The sequence below is a fragment of the Echiichthys vipera genome (assembly GCF_963691815.1).
Source record: "Echiichthys vipera genome assembly, chromosome: 6".
Classification (NCBI taxonomy): domain Eukaryota; kingdom Metazoa; phylum Chordata; class Actinopteri; order Perciformes; family Trachinidae; genus Echiichthys; species Echiichthys vipera.
In genome coordinates, this window is record NC_139831.1 from 24,061,003 (window position 1) to 24,086,272 (window position 25,270).

The 25,270-nt window shown below is 42.0% G+C and overlaps 1 protein-coding gene across 1 annotated transcript in view; it reads left to right on the forward strand.

Annotated features, from left to right (window-relative positions):
- Positions 1-1,107: 1,107 nt before the first annotated feature.
- psd2 (pleckstrin and Sec7 domain containing 2) overlaps positions 1,108-25,270 on the forward strand; it is a gene marked incomplete at its 5' end in the record, with an annotated part of 30,412 nt that continues 6,249 nt past the window's right edge. Inside the window, 6 exons of the mRNA XM_083915250.1 lie at positions 1,108-1,619; positions 3,224-3,991; positions 21,281-21,478; positions 21,782-21,862; positions 22,978-23,135; positions 23,646-23,704. Coding sequence (XP_083771376.1) covers positions 1,108-1,619; positions 3,224-3,991; positions 21,281-21,478; positions 21,782-21,862; positions 22,978-23,135; positions 23,646-23,704 — 1,776 coding nt within the window. The remainder of the gene's footprint in view (positions 1,620-3,223; positions 3,992-21,280; positions 21,479-21,781; positions 21,863-22,977; positions 23,136-23,645; positions 23,705-25,270) is intronic.

Genomic DNA, 25,270 nt, shown 5'->3' on the forward strand with positions numbered 1-25,270 from the left:
TTTATTCCATATAGCCGTGTCAAATAAAGGCCAGTTGAGACAAATGAAAAATGTAGTAGACCAGGTAATTCTAAAAGATTGTTAACTATATATTGGTTTGGGAAATCAATGTATTTATGTTGAGAAGAATATCTATAATAGCGATATGTAATACAAAATCGCAAATGTCAAATGCAGTTGATTCAGATTGAAAGGTCACTCTTGCCCTTGAAGATGTGTGATTTAAATGATGACAAATAGCCCACTTATTGGTTAATCGATTATCCCAATTGTTGGGTGGTCAAATCTCCCTTTCAGTCGATTAATCAGCTCATCGTTTCAGCACTAATTATATTCTTCACACACTTCATCAGATTGGATCTAAAAAATGATTTTTTTTTTTTTATACGCACAGAAAAATCCCATTTCCATGAAAAGAATAATATATCAGCCTGCCTTCATTCAAACATAACTAGCTCTCTGCAGAAGTGTAATTAAGCATTAGCATTTGCCCTTGAGCCTCAGTAATGATGGAGGAAGACCTTCTGTACGGAGGTCTGCTCAGCCAATAGTGCAAGTGAGAGTAACAGTAGACTATTACAATACAATATGTTTAAATCTTAGGTTGCTATCATGCATTTACACGAAGCACAGTCCCAGCAGGGATGGAAACAGATAGTTATTCAGCTGTGAAATCTCCACATAGACAGAGCGGATGAGCTGGCAGGATCATTCTGACAGGAATCAGTTGAGCTGTATTAACCAAATCTCTCTCTGTGCCTGTCTGCCTGTCTTTATTCCCCTGCTCTCTACTTTATCTACCTTTTCCTGCCCTCCTTTCAGAGCTGTTTTTGGGATCATCTGGTGCAGAGGACAAAGTGTTCCAGACATATGCATCTCTCTCTCAAACACACATAACAGAGTGCAATACACACATATACGCTGCCTTCTTCTGCTCCTCATTTTCACTTGGTACTTTTTCTTTATTTCATGCTGATTTTCCTCTCTCTCTTCTGTTGGTCTGGTTCTTTTTCTCTGCAGAGTCTCCTCCCTGGTTGCTGATCTGAAGCTTTGGTCCTCATCTTTGGCCGGAGTGGACATCCGCCTCCCCCCTCAGTTAAGAGCACCATGACCCAGGAGGGGCAGGCTCTGCCCTCTCCCACCCCACCAGAGAGCCCAGTGGAGCCCGATACGACCACCACCACTACATCCAACCCACCAACGGAGACACACAGCCAGGCAGAGCAGGACAAGCTGGGGGCTGGGGTGAAGGACGAGAGAGAGGAGGGGGAACAACAAGAAGAGATCACAGAGGGAGAGACGGAGGCACAGTGGGAGACACACAGAAAAGGAGAGGGGAGGGAAGAAGTAAAGAATGAGGGAGGAGAGGGTGAGTTAAAAGAGGAGAGGGTAGATGGCACCGGTGGTGAAGATCAACAGACAGATGGAGGGGCGGAGGGAGCGAGGGAAGAGACCAGAGCAGAAGGATGTATAAATGTGAGGGGAAGCTCAACGGGGGAGGCAAGGCATGAGGAGGAGGGGATGAAAGCAGAAGAGGAGAGGAAGGAAAAAGAAGAGATACAACCATCTACAGAGGAGGAGAAGGAGGAGGAGGCAACTCGCCCTCAACAAGCTGGGCGGTTAGTTCACTACAGTAGATCATCTTTACTGTTGCAGTGTCAGGTTACATATTGGTGTTAGGGTGTGAAAATATATTTTGACCTTTATATGTCTGTATGATATCAAATTAAAACTGCCAACACTTCCTTGTACCCATCAGATCAACGTTTACCCTGTCGTGTTCAAACATTCAAAACTAAATATGTTAAATCATGCTAAAAGTACAACATGAGCTGTTCATCTTTAATAGAAACTCCATTAGCTTTCATCCCAGTGGCAGAGGGGCGGAAAAATGAAGCCAATGCGGAAATTCCTAAAAACTGCAGAAGTTTTCAAAGCGTTCAAAAATGACTCAATCCCAATAGAGCCCCATGTTGAAAACGCCAAACTTTAAAGCAGAAACAAACATGTTTACAGCCTGGTACTCACTCGTTTAAATTATATTGAGGCGTAAAGTTCTGCATAATTCAGGGCGTGGCTGCCTTAAGTGGCTAACTGACTGAGCATGCATTGAATCTCATTTTTGCTCCAGAAATCTTGGTGATGTCCCAAAGATTACATCTTTATTTAAAACAGTCTGCTTTCATCTTGCTAAGTTGACTAATACATGCACACACACACACACACACACACACACACACACACACACACACACACACACACACACACACACACACACACACACACACACACACACACACACACACACACAAACACACACACACAGACACACACACAGTTTAACTGAAATAAAACAATTCCTATTAGTTGATTATAAAAAGAAGTTCTTAATTTCTTCGCTTTTCTCTCTTCCAGCCCAGAGGGGTCGCCGTGGAGTTCTATGCTGTTTATGTTTCATGTATCATCATAGAGTGCCAGTCCATGCTGAATGTTTTTAATGGCAAATTGTTTTCTCAGTGTGGTTCTCATGTCTCAGTACATAATTAACCTGATTTGCATTTTACCAAACAAACAGGGAAAAAAGCCTCAACTAAATGAGCTGAAAGGAAACACATCAGATAGTGACTGAGCTAGACTAGGGAGTCAAAGAAAGTGATGGGAAGACGGTGAACTGTTCAAATAGAAACATGTCTATTAATTAGTTAGAGCTTTGTGACAATGTAGATAAAATGAAATATGTCATAAATAAGAAAATGAAACATTGGTGGTTTATGAAATACATGGACATACATTAACAAATACAAAAAAATACAGTTATTGTATGCGGCTATGAAGCTATTTCAACTGTGATTAAACTTATTTTATGAAATATTTCTCTACATCAGAAGCACTACAATAGATTTATCTTGTCAGAAATAAAAGAGATAAAATAGTGGAGGTTTGACAGACCAGGGGAGATGAGCTTCCAGCTATTCACAGTAGTAAGTAGCAAATTGGACAGTGCTTTTTCATCTTTCATCTTGCTTCAGTTGTCAGTGTGGCTATTGAAGCCGAAATATTTGCCCATTGTGCGTACTTCTCCTGAATGAATAATGATTTCCGTGATGAATATGAATGGTCTGCTTTACATGTGTGCCAATCTCAACAAAGAAACTGCACTATGTATGAGTCATATGCTAATGATAATTTCACACTTTTCTTTTCTTTTTCCACATTGAAACAGACTGGCAAATGGCATAGGCGGGAATGAAGACGACGATGAAGCGGGTGAGGAGGACGAGGGGGGAGATGAGGGGGTGACTCATACACACTTGGACACTTTCAGCTCTAACTTTGAGACTACTGTAGAGCAGGCTGACACAGAAGTGGAGGAAGAGGAGGAAGAGGTCCAGAAAGAGGGAGATGGGGGAGAAAACCAGGACAGTTTCAGCTCTGCGTTTGAGCAGATTGTTGAGCAGGTTGATGTGCAGGAGGAAGAAGATGACGAAGAGGAGAGGGAGTTAGAGGAGGAGAGAGAGAAGGGTAGGGTGGACAACAAAGACGGCTTCAGCTCCACGTTTGAACGCATCGTAGAGTCGGCTCTGCTGAGGGGCGGGACCTGCTACAGCAGCCTGGATTCTCTGGACGTGCTGTCACTCACAGATGAGACGGACAGCTGCGTCAGCTTCGAGGCACCACTGACGCCACTCATCCAACAGAGGTCGCTGTTACAGGGTCCTGAACCCCTGGAGCTGGAGTTGGCAACTGTTCAGGAGCAAGAAGGGGCTGAGGCTGGACCAGACTCCCCAGGTGAGCTCACTGCTGGGGAGAGCAGTGTCCGTGGAGCTGGAGCTGTGGCTGGAGTGGGAGGAAGTCCGCTGAGGACCACTATACCAGGGAGCAGGTCAGAGTTTGTGCTGAGCCAGCCCGGACGCTGGGCCATCCCTAATGGATACCACACAGACTCCCAGGGAGCCATACGAGGCTGTGGAGCCATGATCAACTCTGTCAGGTAAGGGGGCCAGTTTTGGGTTGTTTATGTCCCTATGTTTAGTTATTTATGTATTTACAGCACCCTTAATTCTGAGGCAATGTGTTTTGTTGGAAGATAGATTAGACAATCCGTGTGAAAATTAGTGCAGGTTAACAGCTTTATTCTAGACCTTTTTTCTGTATTTCCAGATCGAATTCATTAGGGGAAAGGAGATGTCATCAGTGTCTCTGTCCACACTGTCTAACACAGTGTCTTTTTAAAAAATAACCATAATTGTTTAAATCCTTTACATTAAAGTATTTAAAGTATAACCCCTCTAGAGCCTGTTCAGCTGAGAGTTTTCAGTGCCGAGCTTATGCTAACATTGTACTATACCGATATTGGAAAGATGGCAAATGTAATGTTTATTTGTTTCAGTCAATTTCAGTCATTCAGACAATGTTCAGGTTGTGCTTCATTCTTTAAACTGACAGATTAACTGACAGATCTTAACAGCTAATACACACCGTCCATCTGTTTGTTAATCATTTAGGATTTTTTTTTAGGTTTTTGGCATTGTTACCTTTGACAGTACAGCTCAAGATTGCAGGAAAAAGGGGGAGAGGTAGAGAGAGAGAGAGGGGAAGACTCGATCGGTTGGAGTCGAACCCGGTCCACTGCGTGGAGGACTCAGATTTTGTATTTGGGGCACACTCTACCAGTTAACACGACACCCCTCATTCAGGGGTATATTATATTATATTTCACAGGGGCACAGTAAACCACGGTTGCACTGTAATCCAACTGTCCATGTAGAAGAAATATGACACACACACAGCCTTCGATATAGAGTGGGCGTGTTTTTGGACTACATAGCAAAAAGGTTATTTTACATTTAGTAAGTTAAACACCGGTCAATGAATGTTTAGATTGTTAATGACAGATTCCAGTGTGTGTCTAACAGATGATTTGTATAGATATCATACTTTGTATTTACTGTGATGTGCTGTGACCTTGGCTTAACCAGCAGGTGGCGTGGGCACGGTGATACCCAGCTGTGGGACCTCTGAGTGGGGGCAGGGGAGGTTGGCTGGGGGCGAATGTGGTGGTCTGGTGGTTCAAAGGGAAGTAATTTGTCCGTACATTGTAAACACAGTTGGCAGGCAAATCCTTACCAGTCTATCCAACCACCCAACATAAAACACCAGGCTTATGTTACTCCCCTTAAAACCCTTCAGTGGAAAGGAAAGAAGGGAAACTGTTACTGTACATGGTTGGATAGCTTTGTGCACTTCAGCGTGAACATTACATTCTCACAACAGGCTTAAACGGCAAAAAGCAAACAAAAAGCCAGTTCTGAAAAAAACTCAGAGATGCAGTGGGAGAGCTTCTACATTGTTATGGAGTCAGTGGGACTGTTTAAGCAGGATGGTTGCATTTAAAATGAAATAACTCTTCCCCCTGTTGGCAGTGACAGAGAGCCAGACTTGCTCATGAAGCCGACATGCAGATTGTGGCTGGGGGTATTTGCTTTCTTCAACCCTTTTGCTTAAAGCGTACTTGCACAGTAGGGAGGTATAACCTCAGTGCTGCCAAATTACACAAGGTTTATGCATGACAAAAGACCTTCTCTGAATGGCAACAGAATTTGTAGGACTGGGATTATGTGGGAGATTAACATTTGAAATGTATACAGCAGTATGGAAATAAGATACAAGGTTTCTGTCTGCATAATGAATCACTTAGAAGAACTGAACAGCAGGAGTATCGCTCTCTCGTCTCAGATAGCCAGCACATAATTATGACAATGCTGAGATTTTATACTATGATCTCTAACTCATCCACTCTGTCCATCATTTGCATAGACCCCAAGGGATGTGGGGGATACAGCAACAGCTGGCAGTACTTTCTTACATTTAATTACCTTAATAGCACTAAAGAGGGTTGAGGAAGACAGAGCCATCGAGGGGGGAGGTGGTAACATGAACCATATGGGGAAAGCCATGTAACTTGAACTATGGCTACAGGTCTGTCTGTCTGGCCTTGGTACAATCCCTGCTGCTTGTTCTCTAGCACTGATCCCTGCACAGTTTCAGATACCGGGATGCCAAATAAATGCGAAGCTAACTACTGGGATTTGCTCACAGTCTCTCCTGGTGCTTCTCACAGCTCAGTATGAGCTAACCCTAATAAGATGTCGGCTCTCCTTCTCGCACTCTTCTCTCTCTCTCCACCCCCCGTCTACAGATGTTGTCCTTTAAGCACGGTCTTGCTTCCTGACCACCAGCGCCAAACTGAATGAGCTATTGTTTATCTCATGACATCATCGTCTTCAGCTTTCCTTTGCACAGCAGGGTCTTCGAGTGAGTGTGCGTGTGTGTGTGTGTGTGTGTGTGTGTGCGTGCGCGAAAGTGAGCGATTATTCCTCTATGCTAGCCAGCTTGCCAGATTTGTGCACTTGAATCTAGAGTGGATACATCTGCTAGTCAGCCTTAAAGGGATATTTTAAGTTTTAAAGACTGTCCAATTTATCACAAACAAGAAGTCCTTGATGTCCATTCAGCTTTAGTTGTTTAGGATATTTAAGGGAGCAGTTACAAGCATTAGCAATTCAATGCAAAGTCAATGGAGGTAAAAAGCTATTGATCTAAAATCACAGGTGAAGCCCAGTCAAAGTTTATTTGTTATAATATTCTCTAGAGGGGGCATGCATCATTTTAAAATAATTGTTTTTCAGCCCAATTGAATTAAAGTAGATGGAAGTAGCTTGGCTAAAAATAATGAAAACACTGCAGCACCAGTTGAGAAAGATTACACAGCTCAGAGTGAAGAGACAGACAAGCCATTATCATTTTTTAAATTCACATCTTAAAAGCTTTTTATGACTCACAACATGTGTGCGTCAGGTGTGTGTCAAAGCAAAACAATTATTAATGAATACAAGCTATAATGGCTGCGACATACATTACCTCATCCTTTTCAACATTATTGTTTCATTTATTCTCTTCCCATCACTCTGTCACTTCATCTCTTTGTGTGCACCAGCTCACCTCCTGCCTCTGTATTCATTTCTCCACTTTATCCGTCTTATCTCACTTCATCTCATCTCCCGTCCTGTCCCCCTGCTGTCCTCCTTTCCTCTCTGCATCACCTCCTCTTCCATTTCCCCTACAGTGCTCTCCTGCTCATGCTACTTATCTGTCATTCCTCTCCTCTTCCCACCTCCATTCTTCCTGGTTGGTAGCCAGAGAATTGGCGCAGTTACACATTTTTGCACTTCATCGTGTCATGGACAACTAGTCTTTTTCACTGCGAGACAGAGCAGCTGCAAAGCAGTGGATTCAAAAATTGGCAGGTTAATCAGTCAGTCAGTCAGCTTGGCAGACATTTAGTTGTTTTATGGGTCAGTCAGTCCATGCTTTTGCCTGTCATCCAGATTTTCTGTTTGCTAGGAGATAAAACTACTCAAATCATATTCATATTAACATGCTAGAGAGCATAGCCGAAGTAGACATAAGAAAACATTTTACAGCCATGCCAGCAGCTTTGTGAGGCTGCGCCTTTGCATAGCAGCGCTTTGCTAACATGCTTACAGTGACAATGCTAACATTCAGATACTATTATACTCATTTTCCACAAAAATTGGGGCGTATAATATGATATGAGACTTCTTAATGAATACAAGACAAGTATGTTTTTATTTTCTTAGCTCTGGTGTCACATTAAATGTCACCAATGCACGGAAAACAGGGTTAGGAAGTACACATTAGAAGGCAGCATGAAGGCCAATGACAATGTTATGGTGCTTACTATGGTTGTAAAAAGAATTGATACTCGATACTTAGTAGAAAATGAATAAAGCGAAAATGCCGTTTGGTAGTATTTAGCAAACGAGGCTTATGACCAGGGAAAGGCTAATGATGTAAACAAGTGGCTAGCGACTCATAATAAACAGTAACGTTAATGCCGGTTCTAAGCAGCTAACATCATCTGTCCTGTAAAGTCAACACAATAAATCAAAGAAGAGAATCTGAAAATATTTGTCATATATACACCCTACAGTTATGTGTTTTCTTCTTTCCTTGCACTACATCAGACAACTTTTTAAAAGTATTATTATTGATGTTGTTTGTATTTTTCTAATCTTTTTTTTCTAATTCTTCCTTCAATTCATCTAGGGTATCGGTATCGACTTTGAAATTATAGTTTTGTGAAAAACCTAGTGGTTACTTCTCTTTTATAACAGTAACTTATTCAATCTCCCTTGCTTGTACGGAGACAGACAGAATTTGTGGCAGACATTCAAAGAGTGCCAGTAGTTATGACATGCAACATAGCATCAATTAGCGCTTTCTCTTTATACATCCATGGTCAATCACTTCCGATCGGAGCTGGTTCCGATAAACACCTTTGACTGTCATTTGTCCTGGGAATGAATGCCGATTGTAACCTTTCTCACTAAAGAGGAAAGCCAGATGTAAGTGGGCGTTAGTAGGTTTTTTATTCAAGGGTGTCCAACAAGTCATTAGGATTCATCCTCTGGACGCCATGGATCTCTGTTCAAAACCCCATGGATATTCATCCAGTACCCACTGAGCTATTTCAGTCTGGATCAAAGTGGGGGACCAAAGACACTGCTTTCCCCAGAGCCACATTACTATCAAGGCTAAAGACTTACAAGCTATTATTTTAATGAATATACATAATTGTCTATGAACAAAGATGTTCTGTGTGTTTGTTGTTGCTGGTGATAAAGAGTGTATATAAATGACTAGACAGTGGAAGAGACAAAAAGTAGTGTGTGTTTTTCAGAGAAACATTGGCATGCAGTGTAAAGCAGTTGGATCACCATATGTGTCACAAAATGCAGCAGAAACTGTTAGTGAGTCACAAATCAGTACACTTGTCTAACATGTCCTTCATGATTGCAACTTAAATATCAATGCTCCATGACTAATTTATATTATTCTTACTATTAATATGGTCTTAATATACAGATTTTTAGATAATACATGTATAAACAGTTATTATGTAGTGCATCAATGAAAAGAACACCCAGATTCAGATATTCAGATTGGTTTTGATGGCTTTGAAACCTTGCATTAATGTTTTTGACAACCCCAGTGAGACCAACATTCAGGCTTAATTTCCATAACAGACAAAGCTTTGATGAGAAGAAACCTAATCTTACCTTTGCCAAACTCCCTGTAGATCCTCTCCCTGTTACTGCTGATTATTATTCTGAAATCAGTACATGAAGGAAGTGAAGTCTGCAGCTGGCCACAGGGATATTCAGTAGGAAAAATTGGCCCGTATTGCAGATATTGTGGACAAGACATCCAGAAGATGGAAAGAAGAAGTGGAGGGTTTCTTTCAGGCAGTCAGTTTGTGATTATGTTGTGCTTGTCAGTCAGTCAGTCCGACGATCAAGATTAAATCAGAGTGTCAATGACAGTTGATTAGTTAGTCAATCAATCAAACATATGTGCCATCAGATTGATGCTGAAGCTTAACTTTAATCAACAGGGGATGTCATCAAAACAGACTCTATCTGTCTGTCTGTCAAGCAGCTTGCTAATGTGCACAGCAAGCCAGATCTGGACACAGTGGAGCCAACTAGTTGAATGTTGCTTATGTGATAATGCAGCCTGGGGTGTAGCATTCATGCTCAGAAACAAGCATACACATAGAAATGCTTCAGAGAAAGAAGACAGACATGGATATGCCATTTTAGACAATTATGCACAGTAGTTACATCAAAGCACAAACTAATATTCAAAAGCCATGGCATGAGGAGTATAGTAAGGGTATCTGTTCACTTATAGCTACTTTTCCATACATGTACATGTATGCAAATTACGTCATCTTGGTGAACATTTGCTGTGAGTGTGTGTTCCTCCCCCTTGCCTACCAGATCTGAGCCCAAGCTGAGCAGATAAAAGCCACGCACAGTTGTTTCCATATCACAGAAGCAGCTCTGCCGTGTGGACTAATCTCTTTCATATACACTGTCGAGTGCAGAAATGCATACACACACACACACACACACACACACACACACACACACACACACACACACACACACACACACACACACACACATAAAAGACACTGCAGTATGCATGCGTAAACAAAAATGTGCAGAAGCCGTTGCATCCTAATGCTCGCTCAGTGACGCAAACATGGAAGCTTTCATAGCTTTCACACTTTGAATCTTTCCCTATTTCCGTTTCTCATATGCACACACACACGCACACACACACACACCTTTCAGGATGTCACATTGGGAATAAAACCCTTAGTGTGGTTCAATAGCGCTGCTGAAACATCCTGAGGATTATCCTTTCCTGGCTCTCAGTCAGGCAGTGATATGGACAACCAAACAAACACACAATCACACATAGACATGCATATACAGTATGTGTATGCACTTTTGCAACACAAGCATTAATACATACATACAATTCTCTTCACTCTCTCATCACAGACACACACGCCAATTGAATCATCTTAGCACCGGCAGATTTTTCCCTGTCTATTTATAGTGTGACTCCATATTTTATGAAACATCCCACTGTCTCACTGTACCAATGACTGTTTTGGCTCAATGAGGTTCTTCTTACCACAGTTTTCACTCCTATGTGGTATCTGTCACCCATCCTGTATGCGTTGAGTGCAAATCGAGCCAGGCTCTACAAAACAGTTGATTTTTGGGCATTTTCTGCGGCTGATTTGAAATCCTCCTCTGGTTGTTGTCGGATGGAGCTGTTCAGTGTTTCACCAAACATAACCCCATAACTAAACATAGTTTTTCACTCAGCTGAAAGACATCACAATTGTCCATTTTCTGCCGCTGAGTAGGTTTTTTGTGTGTGTGTGTCTATGTGTGTGCAAGAAAAAAACAAAGTTAGATCAAAAAAACGAACAATACCAGGATATTATACACAGGGCTGTAGAGTAATTGATTACGGTACATTTCATGCTTTCATACTGTGATCTAGTTATACTGACAGTAATGCCCCCTTGCTGGTATAACAATAATTCCATTACATGTATGATTTTGGAAATTAGACGTCATTTTTTACTTGTAGTGTATTAGATGTGAGTATTTATTTAGGTCAGTCTATACCGATGTCATCCATCCATCTATCCATTATCTGTAACCGCTTATCCTAGTCGGGGTCACAAGGGGCTGGAGCCGATCCCAGCTGACATTGGGCGTGAGGCAGGACGGCAGACTATCACAGGCTGACACATAGAGATAGACAATAATATACGCTCACATTCACACCTACGGGCAATTTATAGTGACCAATTAACCTAACATCTGCATGTCTTTGGACTGTGGGAGGAAGCTGGAGAACCCAGAGTAAACCCACGGTGACACTTGCTGTGAGGTGACAGTGCCACAAGAGTATTAATCTTAAATATATAATTTATTCATGACCTTGTATATGTTATGCATTTTGGTTTTTGACATGTTGAGATCAATAAGCGTCCTTAAATACAGACAACTACGATGGCAATCAATTACTGGGCTCAATTATTACTTAAGCCATTTCAAAATACAGTCATTTAGTTGTCATTATGTGATCATTAATTAAATTGACAACATTAAAGACTATGTAAGCTATAACATTGAGTTGGTTGATATTCATTTCTAACATCAATAGTGGTTGATGCTGGCTCTAGGTAGTACAATTACAAATCTATCAGTGCAGCAGGCTGAGAACAGTAGTCTCTCCCTGGCAATGTTTTCCAGCTCCTCCTGGGGGATCCCGGGGTGTTTCCAGGCCACATGAGACATATAATCTCTGCAGCCTCTTACCGGAAAACCTCCAAAGGAAGTCACCCTGAAGGCATCCTCATCAGATGCTTGAACCACCTCAACTGGCTTCATTGAGCAGCATCTCTACTCCAAGCTCCCTCTGGAAGTCTGAGCTTCTTACATAGGTCCACTGGTAAACCAAAATCATTGCCTTCGTGCTCAGCTCCCTCCTTACCCCATCGGTCTGCTACACTGCCTGCATTACGGCTGATGCCACAACAATCTGTCTGTCGATCTCATGCTCCATTTTACCCCCAGTTGTGAGAGATAACAAAATTAACTCCTTCACTTCGGGCAGCCGCCCAGGCCACATTCAGACTAGGGCTAGATCCACACTACTACGCTCTTAAACGAGCATATTTTGCTACGTGAGAGATGTTTGGATACACTGCTGAGCTTTAATTTGAAAACTCCAGGGTTGTGTTTTAGTCTTGACGGACGAAAACAAAGACATTTGGAAATGATGATGCAGGCACACTGTCGCAGTCTTATGTAAGCTGACATACCTTTTGTGATTTCATGCTTCTTATGTGGGTAGACTACTCCTTTCCCATTGTTATGACTTCCATTGGCGATGGACAATGCTTCTAGTACTGCTTTAATACGTCCAAGAAATGGCTTTGCAATGACTCCCCATTTATATTCACTGCATTATAGTCATCTGGTACTTTCAGTAACAGTTCCACCTCTGGTCTTACTTTTGGCTGCTTTTTGCTGTTCTTCCTCCGAGTATTTTCTGTATTTTTAATGTTTATATCCATTACTTTCAACCACAAAGTAACAATCTGCTTCCTTTTTACCCAGGCACATTCATGCCCAGTGGGTGTGAATGGTCATGTGATATGCTGTGTCAGGAGTGTTAATATGGACACAGAGTATATCTGATACAGAACTAAATCTCTTGTGTGGATGGTGATCATTTTAGATCCAAAATGCTGTTTTTAAAAATGAAAACGCAGTAGTGTGGATGTAGCCTAGATCAGGCGCTCGGTTGAAACGGCAGTCCTACCGTTCATTTGAGTCCTTGAATGATTCATTTGAAGAAACGGAACCCAACGTCGCGCTGCAGTGGGAAATCTTGTTGAGACTTTGTCACTCTGTTTTGAGGTGGTGGGAGTGTAACGTTACAGTACACATCACTGCCTCATTTCTTTCATTTTTCATCATACTTTCTTTCCCCTCTAGCTGCTGTGAAATGACGCTGCCTTTTAGAACGGTCAGAAATGTTGAGATCATAAAAAAAGACGTGACGGAAACAATAACTGCGAAATATACACAGTTATTGTAAGGTTTACTTGTGCCTCGCTGGGGGTTAAGGAACACAACAGGACGTCACACGAATGAGCGATTTAAGGGACACTCCCACCTGGCCGTCCGACCCTGCGACAAACGGCCCAGTCACCTCATCTAATCTGGACACAGCCTCACTTTCAACCCAAAGGGCACAATCCATCATTTTCTATCAGAGAATCAGGGCCTTAGACTTGGAGGTGCAAACCACCCCAGTGAGCGCTGGAGATCACGGTCTGGTCGCTCTCCTCCTTCTGGCTGCACCTTGAGAACATATCCATGAAAATCACAACATGATTGTGACAAGGGACAACCCCTGTGGAGCCCAACACCCACTGAAAACATGTTTGCCTTCCTGCCGAGAATACGAACACAACACAGAACACAGCTCTCACTCCAGTTATATAAGGACGCTCAACTTATATAACTGGAGTGAGAGCTGAACCCCCTCACCCACAAGACACCCAGGGGGACACGTTGGTAAGCCTTCATCACAAAACACATGTAGACCTTGTGCAACCTTTTTTTCTGTTTTGAGTGTAGTGGCTTGTAGGACACAGCTAGATGGAGCACATGGCCTGAACTGCTTCTTAACTCGATCTTTGCCGTTATGATAGTATGGCTGTGGCAGAATGAGACTGAGGGTGCACTCACACTGTCCTTCCACACCGCGACCCGGGCTTTAGGGTACTTGTCCCCCCTCCCTCTCCCCCCGCGCCCCAGCCCCGTTTGTACTCACACTGCCTGGGCCGGCCAATGCTTCTTGCTGTCCATACATCATCACTCCGTAACACGTCACACGCATTGATCGCGTGTGACGTGACCTTTGTTTACAAATCTTTCCATAGACCTCGGAGTTTTTGTGCGTCTTGTCGACTGTTTTTGAATATTTTCATCCGACCAAATCTGCAGTAAACACTCCACCTCCGCATCACACCAACATGAACCTTTCACCGCCATTGTTGTTGTTGTTAAATGTCCGCGCATGGTCCGTCGTTCTATTTTGTCCGAACAGGCGCACATACTGCTACCGCCGTAGGGCGCACGCTCGTGCTCGTACATGTGCAAACGGCTCTGCTAAAGCCCACGGCCCGCTGTCCGCAGTTATGCGCGGAACGGGTGCACTCACACTGCTTAAAGGTACTAGGCTTTAGCTGAAAAACCGGTTTTGGCCCGGGACAGAAGGACAGTGTGAGTGCGCACAAAGTTAGGACTTCTTTTAATTGGCTACATATGTTAATGAGGAACACTTATCTCTTGTGTCTTCCTCTGGTTAACTGCTCAAAATAATATATTAGTTTTTCTAATACTGGATGCCGTGAGAACGTCACATTTGTGCTACAGCAGGTTTATAAATTCTGCAGTCTGTGAAAAAACTCCCCAGTGTAAATGACAAACGTTAGCCATGAGTCACAGCAGTAAACTTCTTAAAAACTAATATGTGATCAGTATTCATCTGCTTGGTCTTAAAAAAAGTGTTCCGGTCCCAGTGCTGACTGAACTTCTGTGTTATCGTTGTCGTCAAGGAAATTTAGTCATTGTTGTCGTCTGTGACTCCTAATGCGCAGAACCCGGTTGCACTGACTCTCACAGGGTCCAAATATCAATCAAAAATTTTCCAGGAGGTTGACTCTATTCTCATCTTCCATCTCATCCCCCAAATGTTATACTTTTGACCTAACAGCTGCCTCTCTGTCCTCTGAGTTTCCTATTGTTCTTCTTTCCACCAGATGAGAAAGAGGAAGGAGGGATTTAGATGAGGTTCGCATGCAGGGATGTGTCATAATCCATCTCAGTGTGTGAGGATTACTTTTATGTCTTTATGTTATGTACATTATTTATGCAGAGTTATGACCTCCAGTCGGTGAACTTGCTAAAGCACTCATCCTGTCCTATAACATTTCAGCTCAACACCTAATTTGGCCTCCTCATTTTCCATTTTTGGCCAAATCCACGGTGAGCTGAGTTCACTCGGTGGCTTCAGTTTGTCTTGCATCCATAGTTAGTGAGCCATATTGAAGCACTACACTGGAGGAATGCACAGAAATAACCACATGAAATGACTGCACGCTGGAAAAGAGTCCAGATACAGGACGTCCCGCTGATACTGAACCGATCCCCCCTTTCACTTAAGTGCAGAGGAAGTTGTGTTGGCTGGGACACACAGGGCCATTGTAAAGCCACCACTAGGAAGAGTAATGCATCAGGAAAAGTCTGTCCAGGCTGTGCTCCGCCCCCAACATCCTCTCCTCTGAGAAGCGCTCAGACAGCCAACAAACTTCAAGGAAAAAACTCACAACACATTCCGCGTCTGTTGACAGTGTGGAGGAATAACGCTAAGGCCCACTTCATCCCCGCAAAAGGCCGTTATTATCTAATCTATTAGCCGACTTCCGCTTTGAAGAAAATCTCATTTAGCATGGAGGTGAACTAACAACCCGGGCCGATGCAGATTTTACCGACGACTGGATGATGAGGCGGTCGGACCTCCGCGCGCCTTTAACCGCCGACACACACATTTCCTTGGGACGATGTGGAAAGAGGAATATGATGATCACTTCGACTTTTTGCTGCAACTGCTGTAAGTTCAGTATTTCTACAGAGCAGGAGTCGTTTTAAGATCCCACGTCCAAATGGGTGGGAACATTAACATTAGGCTGCGTGGCACAGTGGAAATAGTGAGGTAGCTGTAGTGTCACTTTACTCTGGCAAGCACTCACTGTAGTGCTGCTATGATATTTCTGCAGCGACTTATGTGTGATACCAACGTTGCGTTAGAAGTGACATCACTTTAATCTCGTGTGTGTATTGGACTTAAAGTGCCTGCTCATCAATGTAGTGGATTTTGAGCATTTTTTACCATAAATGAGCATTTTACTGTATGTTTTCATCTCCATTGGGGCTTATGTATAAAATAGTATGCAGTAAGGCAGGAGTAATGAGATTGCTGGAGTCGTTACAGTTACAATGTAATATTAAGGTTATAGGGCAGCAATGGTTAACAATTGTTATCATGATCAAGACATTTGACTAATCAATTAATTGTTTATTGAACAATTTAAAAGGTCAGAAAATAGCGACAAATGCCCAGAGCTCAAGGTGATGGTCTTCACATCCAAACAACTGTCAAACCCCAAAATATTGAGATAACTGTTAATATAAAAAGGAAAAGAGCATGACCAATCCCCACAGAGCTGCTTGAGCCAGTCATTTTCGCTTGGAAAATTATTTAAATGAATGTAAAAAATAATTATTATTCATTTTTGTCCAGCGACTAATCAATTGATGGATTATGGATTCAGCTCTAATTGAAGCATTGTAAGTATCTACTTGGATACTCAATTGCTCTAAACTGTTATTTTTATGTCTTACTCATTCTTCAAACTGTGACCAGCAGTTTGTAAAGTTAATATGAACTTTCTACAGGTCATGGCCTTACTTGATGGCCCAATAGGGTCAATAAAGGGAAAAACTAAATGTGCAAGTCATGTTGATTTATAACCATAGTTTCATCCACTAGTTTCTAGGCTTTAGGTGTCTTTGTTGCTTGGTTTACATATAAGAGTCCAATATTGCAACAGCATAATTCGCAGAGATTGTTTCTACAAGCCCCAGCTGATGATCTGGCTGACACACACACACACACACAGACACACAGACACACACACACACAGACACACACACACACACACACACACACACACACACACACACACACACACACACACACACACAAACACACAAGCTCTCATAAGTGTGCGTTCCTATGAAAATGTTTACCACAGTTAGCCATTGATCAAAGTTATGAGAATGAAATAAAAGTCTCTGAGATAAAATCTTCATATTGGTAGTTATCATCTATCATCTTGATAGTTGCCTTCATGGATGATGCTGCTAAGACCCTCCCCTTCCCCCTTCCACTCACACACACACACACACACACACACACACACACACACACACACACACACACACACACACACACACACACACACACACACACACACACACACACACACACACACACACCTTATGAAGACACACCTTGTGGGTTTGGGAACGGGTGGTGGTGCAGTGCCAAAGAGATTAGCATGTGAGTCACTTGCATGCACCATCATGCTCTCTATCTCTGACACACTAACACACACACACACACACACACACACACACACACACACACACACACACACACACACACACACAAACAGGCAGAGCGGCAGTCACAGTAGATGAATATGTGTGGCCTGGGGATACAGAATTGCGCCTTTAGATAGACAAATAGGTTTACTGTGTGCCACTTGGCCCTCAGTGTCGCCAAGTATCTTGGCACAAAAAGGCCTGCACTAGATAACTGACACTTCATTTTGTGTCTCTCTCACTGTCATTTGGTGTGTGTGTGTGCGTGTGTGTGTGTGTGTGTGTGTGTGTGTGTGTGTGTGTGTGTGTTGGTTTGTTCTATTATTGCCAGACAGCAGTGAATGGGGGGAGCCCGGCATAATTTTCGCTCCATGACTGATATGAGCATTGAATGATTTATGAGGTCTCTCTGAATCTAGTGAATTAATATGGTCAGACAAGCGGAAGCAATTTCACTGCAAACACCAGGCTAGATATTGTTTTGATGGTTTACCACAGACTCATTTTATTTTGTGTCCATAACTCCATTCACCCATTTTTCCATTTTCAACCACTTGTCTGGGTCCCAAAGGTGTCTTTCTGTGACTTTCCCAAGTACTGTGGGATATGTAGTCGAGAATCTCGGTCTTCCCAGGGGTCTCCTCCCTGTCGGACATGTCTAGAATACCTGCAGACGCAGTCATACAGGAAGCGTTTTAATCAGATCCCCACACCACCTCAACCGGCTCCTTCTCCACACAAAAGAGCGGTGGTTTTAGTCCTTCCGGATATACAAACTCCCCACCCTGTCCCTAAGGATGAGCCCAGGCACCCTGCAAACGAAACTGCTCTCACCCAACTGTATCTGCAATCTTATTGTCATTCTTGGCAGTGCTGCTCTGATATGATAAGGTGGAAGAGTTTGCTTGACCCACCTCATCATGTTAGAGGTTTTATGTGTCTCCCAAGGCAAAATGGTCCAAGGGCAGGGGCAAGATGAAGAGTAGTTTGAAGAGCCTAATGACTCAGTCAAGGCAGGAAAGTGTGACTTTGCCTGGAGAAGGGAACTCAGGGCCCTTTATGAAGGTCAGCTGTATGGGTGTAGTGTGTAGTCAGCCATTCAGCATGCGAAGGCAGGGGACTGACTCGTGGTCAGTTTTTTGCTGAAGCCCCTCTGTGCCACACTCTGCAAAATCAGGGTAGTTAGCTGTAAAATAGTCTACAATCCCTTTACTTCTTCTTCCAGCACAGGACATTTGACTTCCGCTGTATCCATGGTAACTAGCAAATCCCTTACGATAACAACATATATTGTATTGAATTTGTGAGGGTAATGCAATTGGGCTGATCTGATTATGCAAAAAAACAACAACTAACGTCCGAATCATCTGGCGAGAATGCTGACATCACCACGCAGATGCACACACAGAGAGGAAATGAGGAAATTTCATTTAGACTAATGGAGGTGAATGTGTGCAGTTACCGTTTCTTTCTTAAGAAATAAAACTGAGATAATTAGCTGTTTTCTGCTGATTATATATTAATACAACAATAGAAGTTATGTTTCTTTCCTTTGGCACACATTCTATTAATTGTCATGCTGTTTTGCTTTGTCCGTCGGGGATGTTTTTAACTTGTGATCCAACCAAACCATCAGTACTGGGGTTTAAAGTACAATAATTAATCTCCCTCCAACTGATAGACTGGGTATCCCCAACCACATCCGCTGGTGATTAGAATTCACCCTACACTGGTGAAGAGCAGGTCTGGTCTTCCCGTATCCTATCCCATTTTTGTGGATCCAATCACCGAGCTGGCTTTTTTCACCTGGCGCGCTATTGGCCTGTACAACACAATGACGACAGAAAAGCATTGCAAGCAGTTTTGTGTTTACAGTTAACATATAACATGGCGGCCGCTGAAGCGCAGCAACCTCTACGATTGAACTTGGTCTGTAATAGCCAGGCTTCCCAAATGATGGACTATGGTGTGTTGTATACAGTGTACAGTCCAACGCAGTACAGTGGACACAACTCAATATCTTAGTCAAACTACCTCAATAAGTGCTAAATAAATAAGCAGGGCACTAATTAATACTCTGCATCTCTTCTCTTGATGACACTAAGAGTGTGTGAGGCCTTGGCCTGATTAGTTCATCAAACTGTGTCCCTGAGCAAGACTCTGCATCGAAGCCTGCAGGGGTGGCCTTATTTCTTAATGTTAAGTCTTCAAGTATTCGTTTTTCCTTAGTTCTTTCAGCTGTTATTGGTTGAGCAAACATTTTACACTCAATAACATTTCAAGTGCCTTGACATTTCTTTTCCTGTGTTAAAATGTGTCGACATAAAAATTAATGGCAGCCAGTGGAAGCCAAGCGATGATGAAAAGAGCCTGAGAGGTCGCTGGTTTCATTATCATCTCCCATAGTTTACAATTCATACATTTCAGTTTGAGAGAAGCCGTGGTTTACAGTGAATTTTTGAACTGAGCTGTTCTAAACTCACTGTAAACCACGGCCTTAAGTGACATATTGCTTTTTTAAAACAAAGCAAAGTTTCATTATGCAATAATGTATTGATAGCAAATAATCATTCTTCTGCCAAGCACTGTAGTTCTTCAGGTATATTTAGCAGAATGTTTCCGAAGCAACACACATACGCAGAAAGCCCAGTCAGGTAGTGGTTGTCTTGGTGACGGCTGCTTTACAAATGCGAGGGAACTAGGAACCAATGAAGTTCGCCCACATGGGCCGGCTGTCTAGTATACCCAATGTTAGGGGGACGAAAAAAAGCTCTCATCATGTTGCAGTTACATTATAAAACCACATATGCATCTACCAGCGGCAGCTATTACACTCGCCAGAGATAGTATTTTCTTTACAGTTAAAGTTGGTCATACGCTGTCGGCAGCATAGATTAAAAACAAAAGTAAGGATAATATGCTATAAATGGACATGCAAGCTGAATGTTAGTAAACCGTAGATCGCTGGTGTAACTAGTTTGTCCACTTTGGATGAAGATAAAAGGCCTGTGGATTGGGCGGCAACAATGACAACTATTTCTCCAAGGAAGCGACAGGACAAAGCAAGTTCCCTGGCTGCGCAACTTAAATCTCTGTAGACTCTCTTTGTTTTTTCACCGGCATCTCCGTGTGACAGCGTTTCATACTTGACTGTTTTGGTCCTGGCAGTAATACCGAAAATGTCATTCGGTCAAAGCTGTGCCTTATAGAGTACTTTACAGCGGCTTAAAAAGCGGTTCAGACAATAGAGATCGAGGACTGGAACTATCCATCTTTATAAAATACTGTTTTACTATTATATCAAAGCAAATCCTGGAAAAGGATAATAACTGCAAATAGGGTACAGAGTGTTCAAGAACATCGTCGTGACTTTAATAGTCATTACTTGGCAATTAAGCTGCATGTTCACTCTCGTGTCTTCAACTGTTTGGCAACTCATTTAATTTTTTCCTAACTTTCACTACTCCTGTGGGGGTGATTTGAGTTATTCAGTCTTTACAGGAACGCCCTGCTTCATAGTCACACAGATACACCCATTCACAGCTGGAATAGACAGCCTAGTGATAGACAATGAGCATGTGATGGACCACTGACTTGTTCTGTTGGGTGTTTTGCTCAAGTTTTTGAAAATGAAAAGCTTTTTTCTCCTGGTTGCATGTGCCTGAAACAGAGGAACACATAGTACAGTTGAGGTTTTAGTTTTTATATGCCAGCACTTTTAATTCAAATGATGTTAGAGGTTAACAGTCTGAGATTAGTGGAGCTTTTTCAAAGAGATTGGAGCAGGTGAAAGCTGCTTCAGCAATATAATCAGCCTTTAGATCCCTGCATTAAAGTAGGACATTAAATGACGTGAAACTGGGTCAGTGTCATTTAAACCTCATTTGACTTTTGTTTGTGTGTATGTGAACATATGTTTATGTAATTGAGTTTTATGCTCAGCAGTTCAGTTCCCTCTGTGTAGTTTTAAGCGAGTGGGCGTGTAACGACGGACATGTGTTCCATCCATTAACCTGCCTGTGTGTGTGATTGTGTCTGTGACTGTGTGTGTGTGCGTGTGTTCTCTCCTCCAGTGATGCCAACCTCACAGACGTGCTGTCTGACTCAGAGGAGTGTGATTTGGGCAGCCTGGAGTGTTTGGAGGGCGGCAGCACCGACACTCTGGCCAATGGCTGCCGAGCCGACTGTGAGGCCGCCAAGAGGCTGGCCAAACGCCTTTATCACCTCGAGGGCTTCAAACGCTGTGATGTGGCCAGACACCTGGGCAAGAAGTGAGCTTGCACACACACACACACACACAATAACACGTGCACGCATGATATGACTGATGGACTGACAAATCACCAGGAAAACATGTTGACATAGTTACATATGTTCACTATTAGTGTATGAATGAGACACAGACATACATAGATGCACATGAAACAATACCTGAAACACACAAAAACATCAGTTTACTTTATTCTTATACTAGAGGAGCATTCTTTAATACTGAAAAAAAAACATTTATATAACACATTTATACGTCTTCAGTGCCACGTTGATGTGCTGATGCTCTTTTTGTCTCTCTGCAGTAACGAGTTCAGCCAGCTGGTGGCGTCAGAGTACCTGAATTTCTTTGACTTCTCCGGCCTGTCGCTGGATCGATCCCTGAGGTAATGCCCCGTCAGCACACTAAAGTGATGAGTGCGTGATGTAGATATCCACACACACACGCGCATGTATCTGTGTTCTCCATTTTCCCTCATCACAAGGCATTAGCTTCTTGCTTATCGAGCTGTTGTGTTGAGTACAGTTAGCCAGTGTAGCTGACAGCTGCGGAGGACGTTAGTGCTTTATGTCTGACGTGTTGCTGTCTCAAACTGCTGTCTTCAGCCCACAGTGTTGAGTCCTGATGGCTGTTATTAAAACACGCTAAAAGTCCTGCATTCAATTGGGTATTGTTTGGATTTTGGATTCCAATATGGTGCATCCTTTCCCTTATCAGGTCTACACACTAAAGTCAATGTGTGGTGGAAATGAGTTATTCTCGTTGATGTTCCATCAGTGCATAGAGTTTAATGAAGGTTACTCTAGTTGCCTGCATTAATCTGCATAGAAATGATTTCAATCACTATTCTTTTGTACGGCTTAATTTTAAAATTGGGATCTATAATGTTGGGCTGCACCTAAGGATTATTTTAGTTCTTGATTGACATGCTTATTATTTTTTATTAATATATTAAATGTGGTGAAAGAATACCTATCACAAGTCCAATGTGACGTCCAACCAAAAATCTCCAAAAGATTTGATTTACAATGGTCTATAACAAATATTCTACCATTTGATGAAGTGGAACCAGCAAATATTTGACCCTGAAATTAATTGATTTTCAAAATAGATGATTTTTCTGTCGATGGCCTTATTGATTAACAGACTGTTTGTTTCAACTCTACATTAATGTGTCACCTTCAAAATGGAGATGTGCCTGCAGCCTGTTGATTTTGTCATAGAATGAAATCCATTGCAGTTCAAATGTTCAACCAGTTGTCAACACCAGACACACAGACACATAAAAATGACACAGTCCTTCATTATGACAATATCCTGCAGTGTACATGACCACTAGTCTTTTTAGACGTTTTAAAAATCTTCCAACAAAGCTGCTTTTCTCTGCAAATACTATTTACTGCCTGAAGTGATGAAATCCTGTATTTTCCAGACATGCATTATTATATTGGGAAACATTTGACCTCATGTTGACCTTGTGATGTCATTTGATTGTGACAGGAACTTCTTAAAGGCCTTTCCACTGATGGGAGAGACTCAGGAGAGAGAGAGGGTCCTTGTACATTTCTCCAGACGCTTCTGCCACTGCAACCCGCAGACACTTACCTCTGAAGGTCACAGGCACGAGGAAGAGGATGCTTACGATGATGACAATGACGGTATGACGGACAATAGTAGATTAATCAACTAATCGAGTCATTTTGGTCTTCATCGACCAAGGTTCATGCCTTTTTTCATGGTGAATGACTTATTTCCAAGAAACATATGAGCAAATCTGTGGTGAACACCAGTTTTAAAGGGCTGTTTTTGCGTTTCTTTGTAGAGAAACTCATTAAATCTAATCGATTAGTCGCCAAAGAATTTCTGTAGTTGAGAACAGACCTAAAAATTAATCATAACAGCTGTACAGAATATCACACCACAGGTAATAACTCAATTTTACATAACTACTACACTTCTCCATATTGATCCTGGCTAACCAAACACTATTGACACCGCAGCGTTAAAGTTATGGCTACTTGCAAAATAATAACAACAATGTGTATCAACTCAGATCAGACTTAGCACTAGCTGAAATCTTTTTAGCATATCTGTGTGTGTGAGTTAGTGTGTGTGGAGGAATGGTATGCATTTTCGCTGACCTCAGCCTTGTGTATGTGCTGTTGCAGATGGAGCCCACACATTAACCTGCGCCCTTATGCTGCTCAACACGGATCTACACGGACATGTAAGTACTGTAGTTCTCCATCTTACCAGTTCTGCAGGATTCCCTTTCCTCTTATCTTCCTGTAAAACAAAGTATAAAGACAGTCCTTATCAGCTTTTTTATCTGTCTCTTGTTCTTTCTGTCTATCCTTCCCTCTCTCTTTCTCTTTCTCCTCCGTGGCCCACTTTGTGACCTGTTTCTGTCTCCTTTCCTACCCAATAGTCTCATCAGTTCAGCTCTAAACTGGAGCACAGTGGTATAACACGATCAGTGTCATAGGTCCTGTGCTTTGTTTTTCCCCGACCCTCCTGCTCAATTCGAGTCCCTGCTAATAGAATATCCCTCCTCTAACTAATATCCTTTCTCTCTTTTCAATTTCCCTTTCGTCCCTTTCATATCCTTCACCTGCTAACCAAATCTGGCCCCCTGGTCTCTCTCCACCCCTGCAGGTGGTAAGTATATTTATAGTGCGAACACTGTCCATCTGCGTCTCCGCTTGTCAGATGACAATAGAATTTATGAATTTAAAATTGATGTCACATTAGGCTCATAATAAAGGATGCACACACAGACAGTCATATGTTTATTTTTAACCATTGTTGTAACTTAAATATTGTCTACCAAAGAGTAGAATTATATTAAAAGGCATTATTTATATAAGCAATTAGAAATGCAATTCATCTGAATCTCTTTTTCGTTTGTACACTGCGTAGTTCTTCTCTTTTGGTTGTGGCTGTGAACTGCACCACGTTACGTATTCGCTGCATATTAGAAATAAACAGAGCATAAAATATTTTGTGACGCCTGTTACATCCCATTCTGGGTATTTTGTACTTTTCCTAGAAAAAGGGAGTAGGGTTGTCTTGTCTGTTACGTGGCCTCCTCAGAGGAAAATACAAATATAAAGCCACAAACCAAATCTTTCCCTGATTCATGTAACAGCAGATAATCAGATTCAGTTTTTGTCCCACATCCGTATCTGTTTAGGTGGCCCACTTTATTAAGCAGAAAGGGGCAGTAATACACAAACATCTCCTTATGTTTTCATCCTCTAATGATGCGTCATAATCAGAGGTTAAACCACTAGGAAATGTAGGATATGCTGATACTCCATAAGCTCTGATAATAGAGTTGGAAGTGCTCTCACCACCACTGGAGCCAGCAGCATTACACTGCCACCCAGGGGATCGTTGCAAAACTGTATTCAGGTTGGAGCAGCTAAAATTTGGTGGAAATTATCAACTGCTGTGGAATTTAAATATCAGGGCTGCTGGATTATGGCAAAAATCATAGTAATGATTACTTGTCTTTTTAAAAATAGATTTTTCTAAACTCTAAATATAATTACTGAAAAAAAACGAATTAATAATAATAAATGATAGTAAATCAAAATAAATAATATGCTCTTACAAAATTTTATGAAAACTCCTAAACATATATTCAACATTTTGGTTAACGATATTCAACAGATTCCACTTAGTAACTCAGTGAAATAACACAGGATGAAATGAGAGCATCGCTGTGAAACCAGTGCTGCACAATATATTTTTTTAATCTCGTAATTGAAAATAAAAAAACTTGATTAAT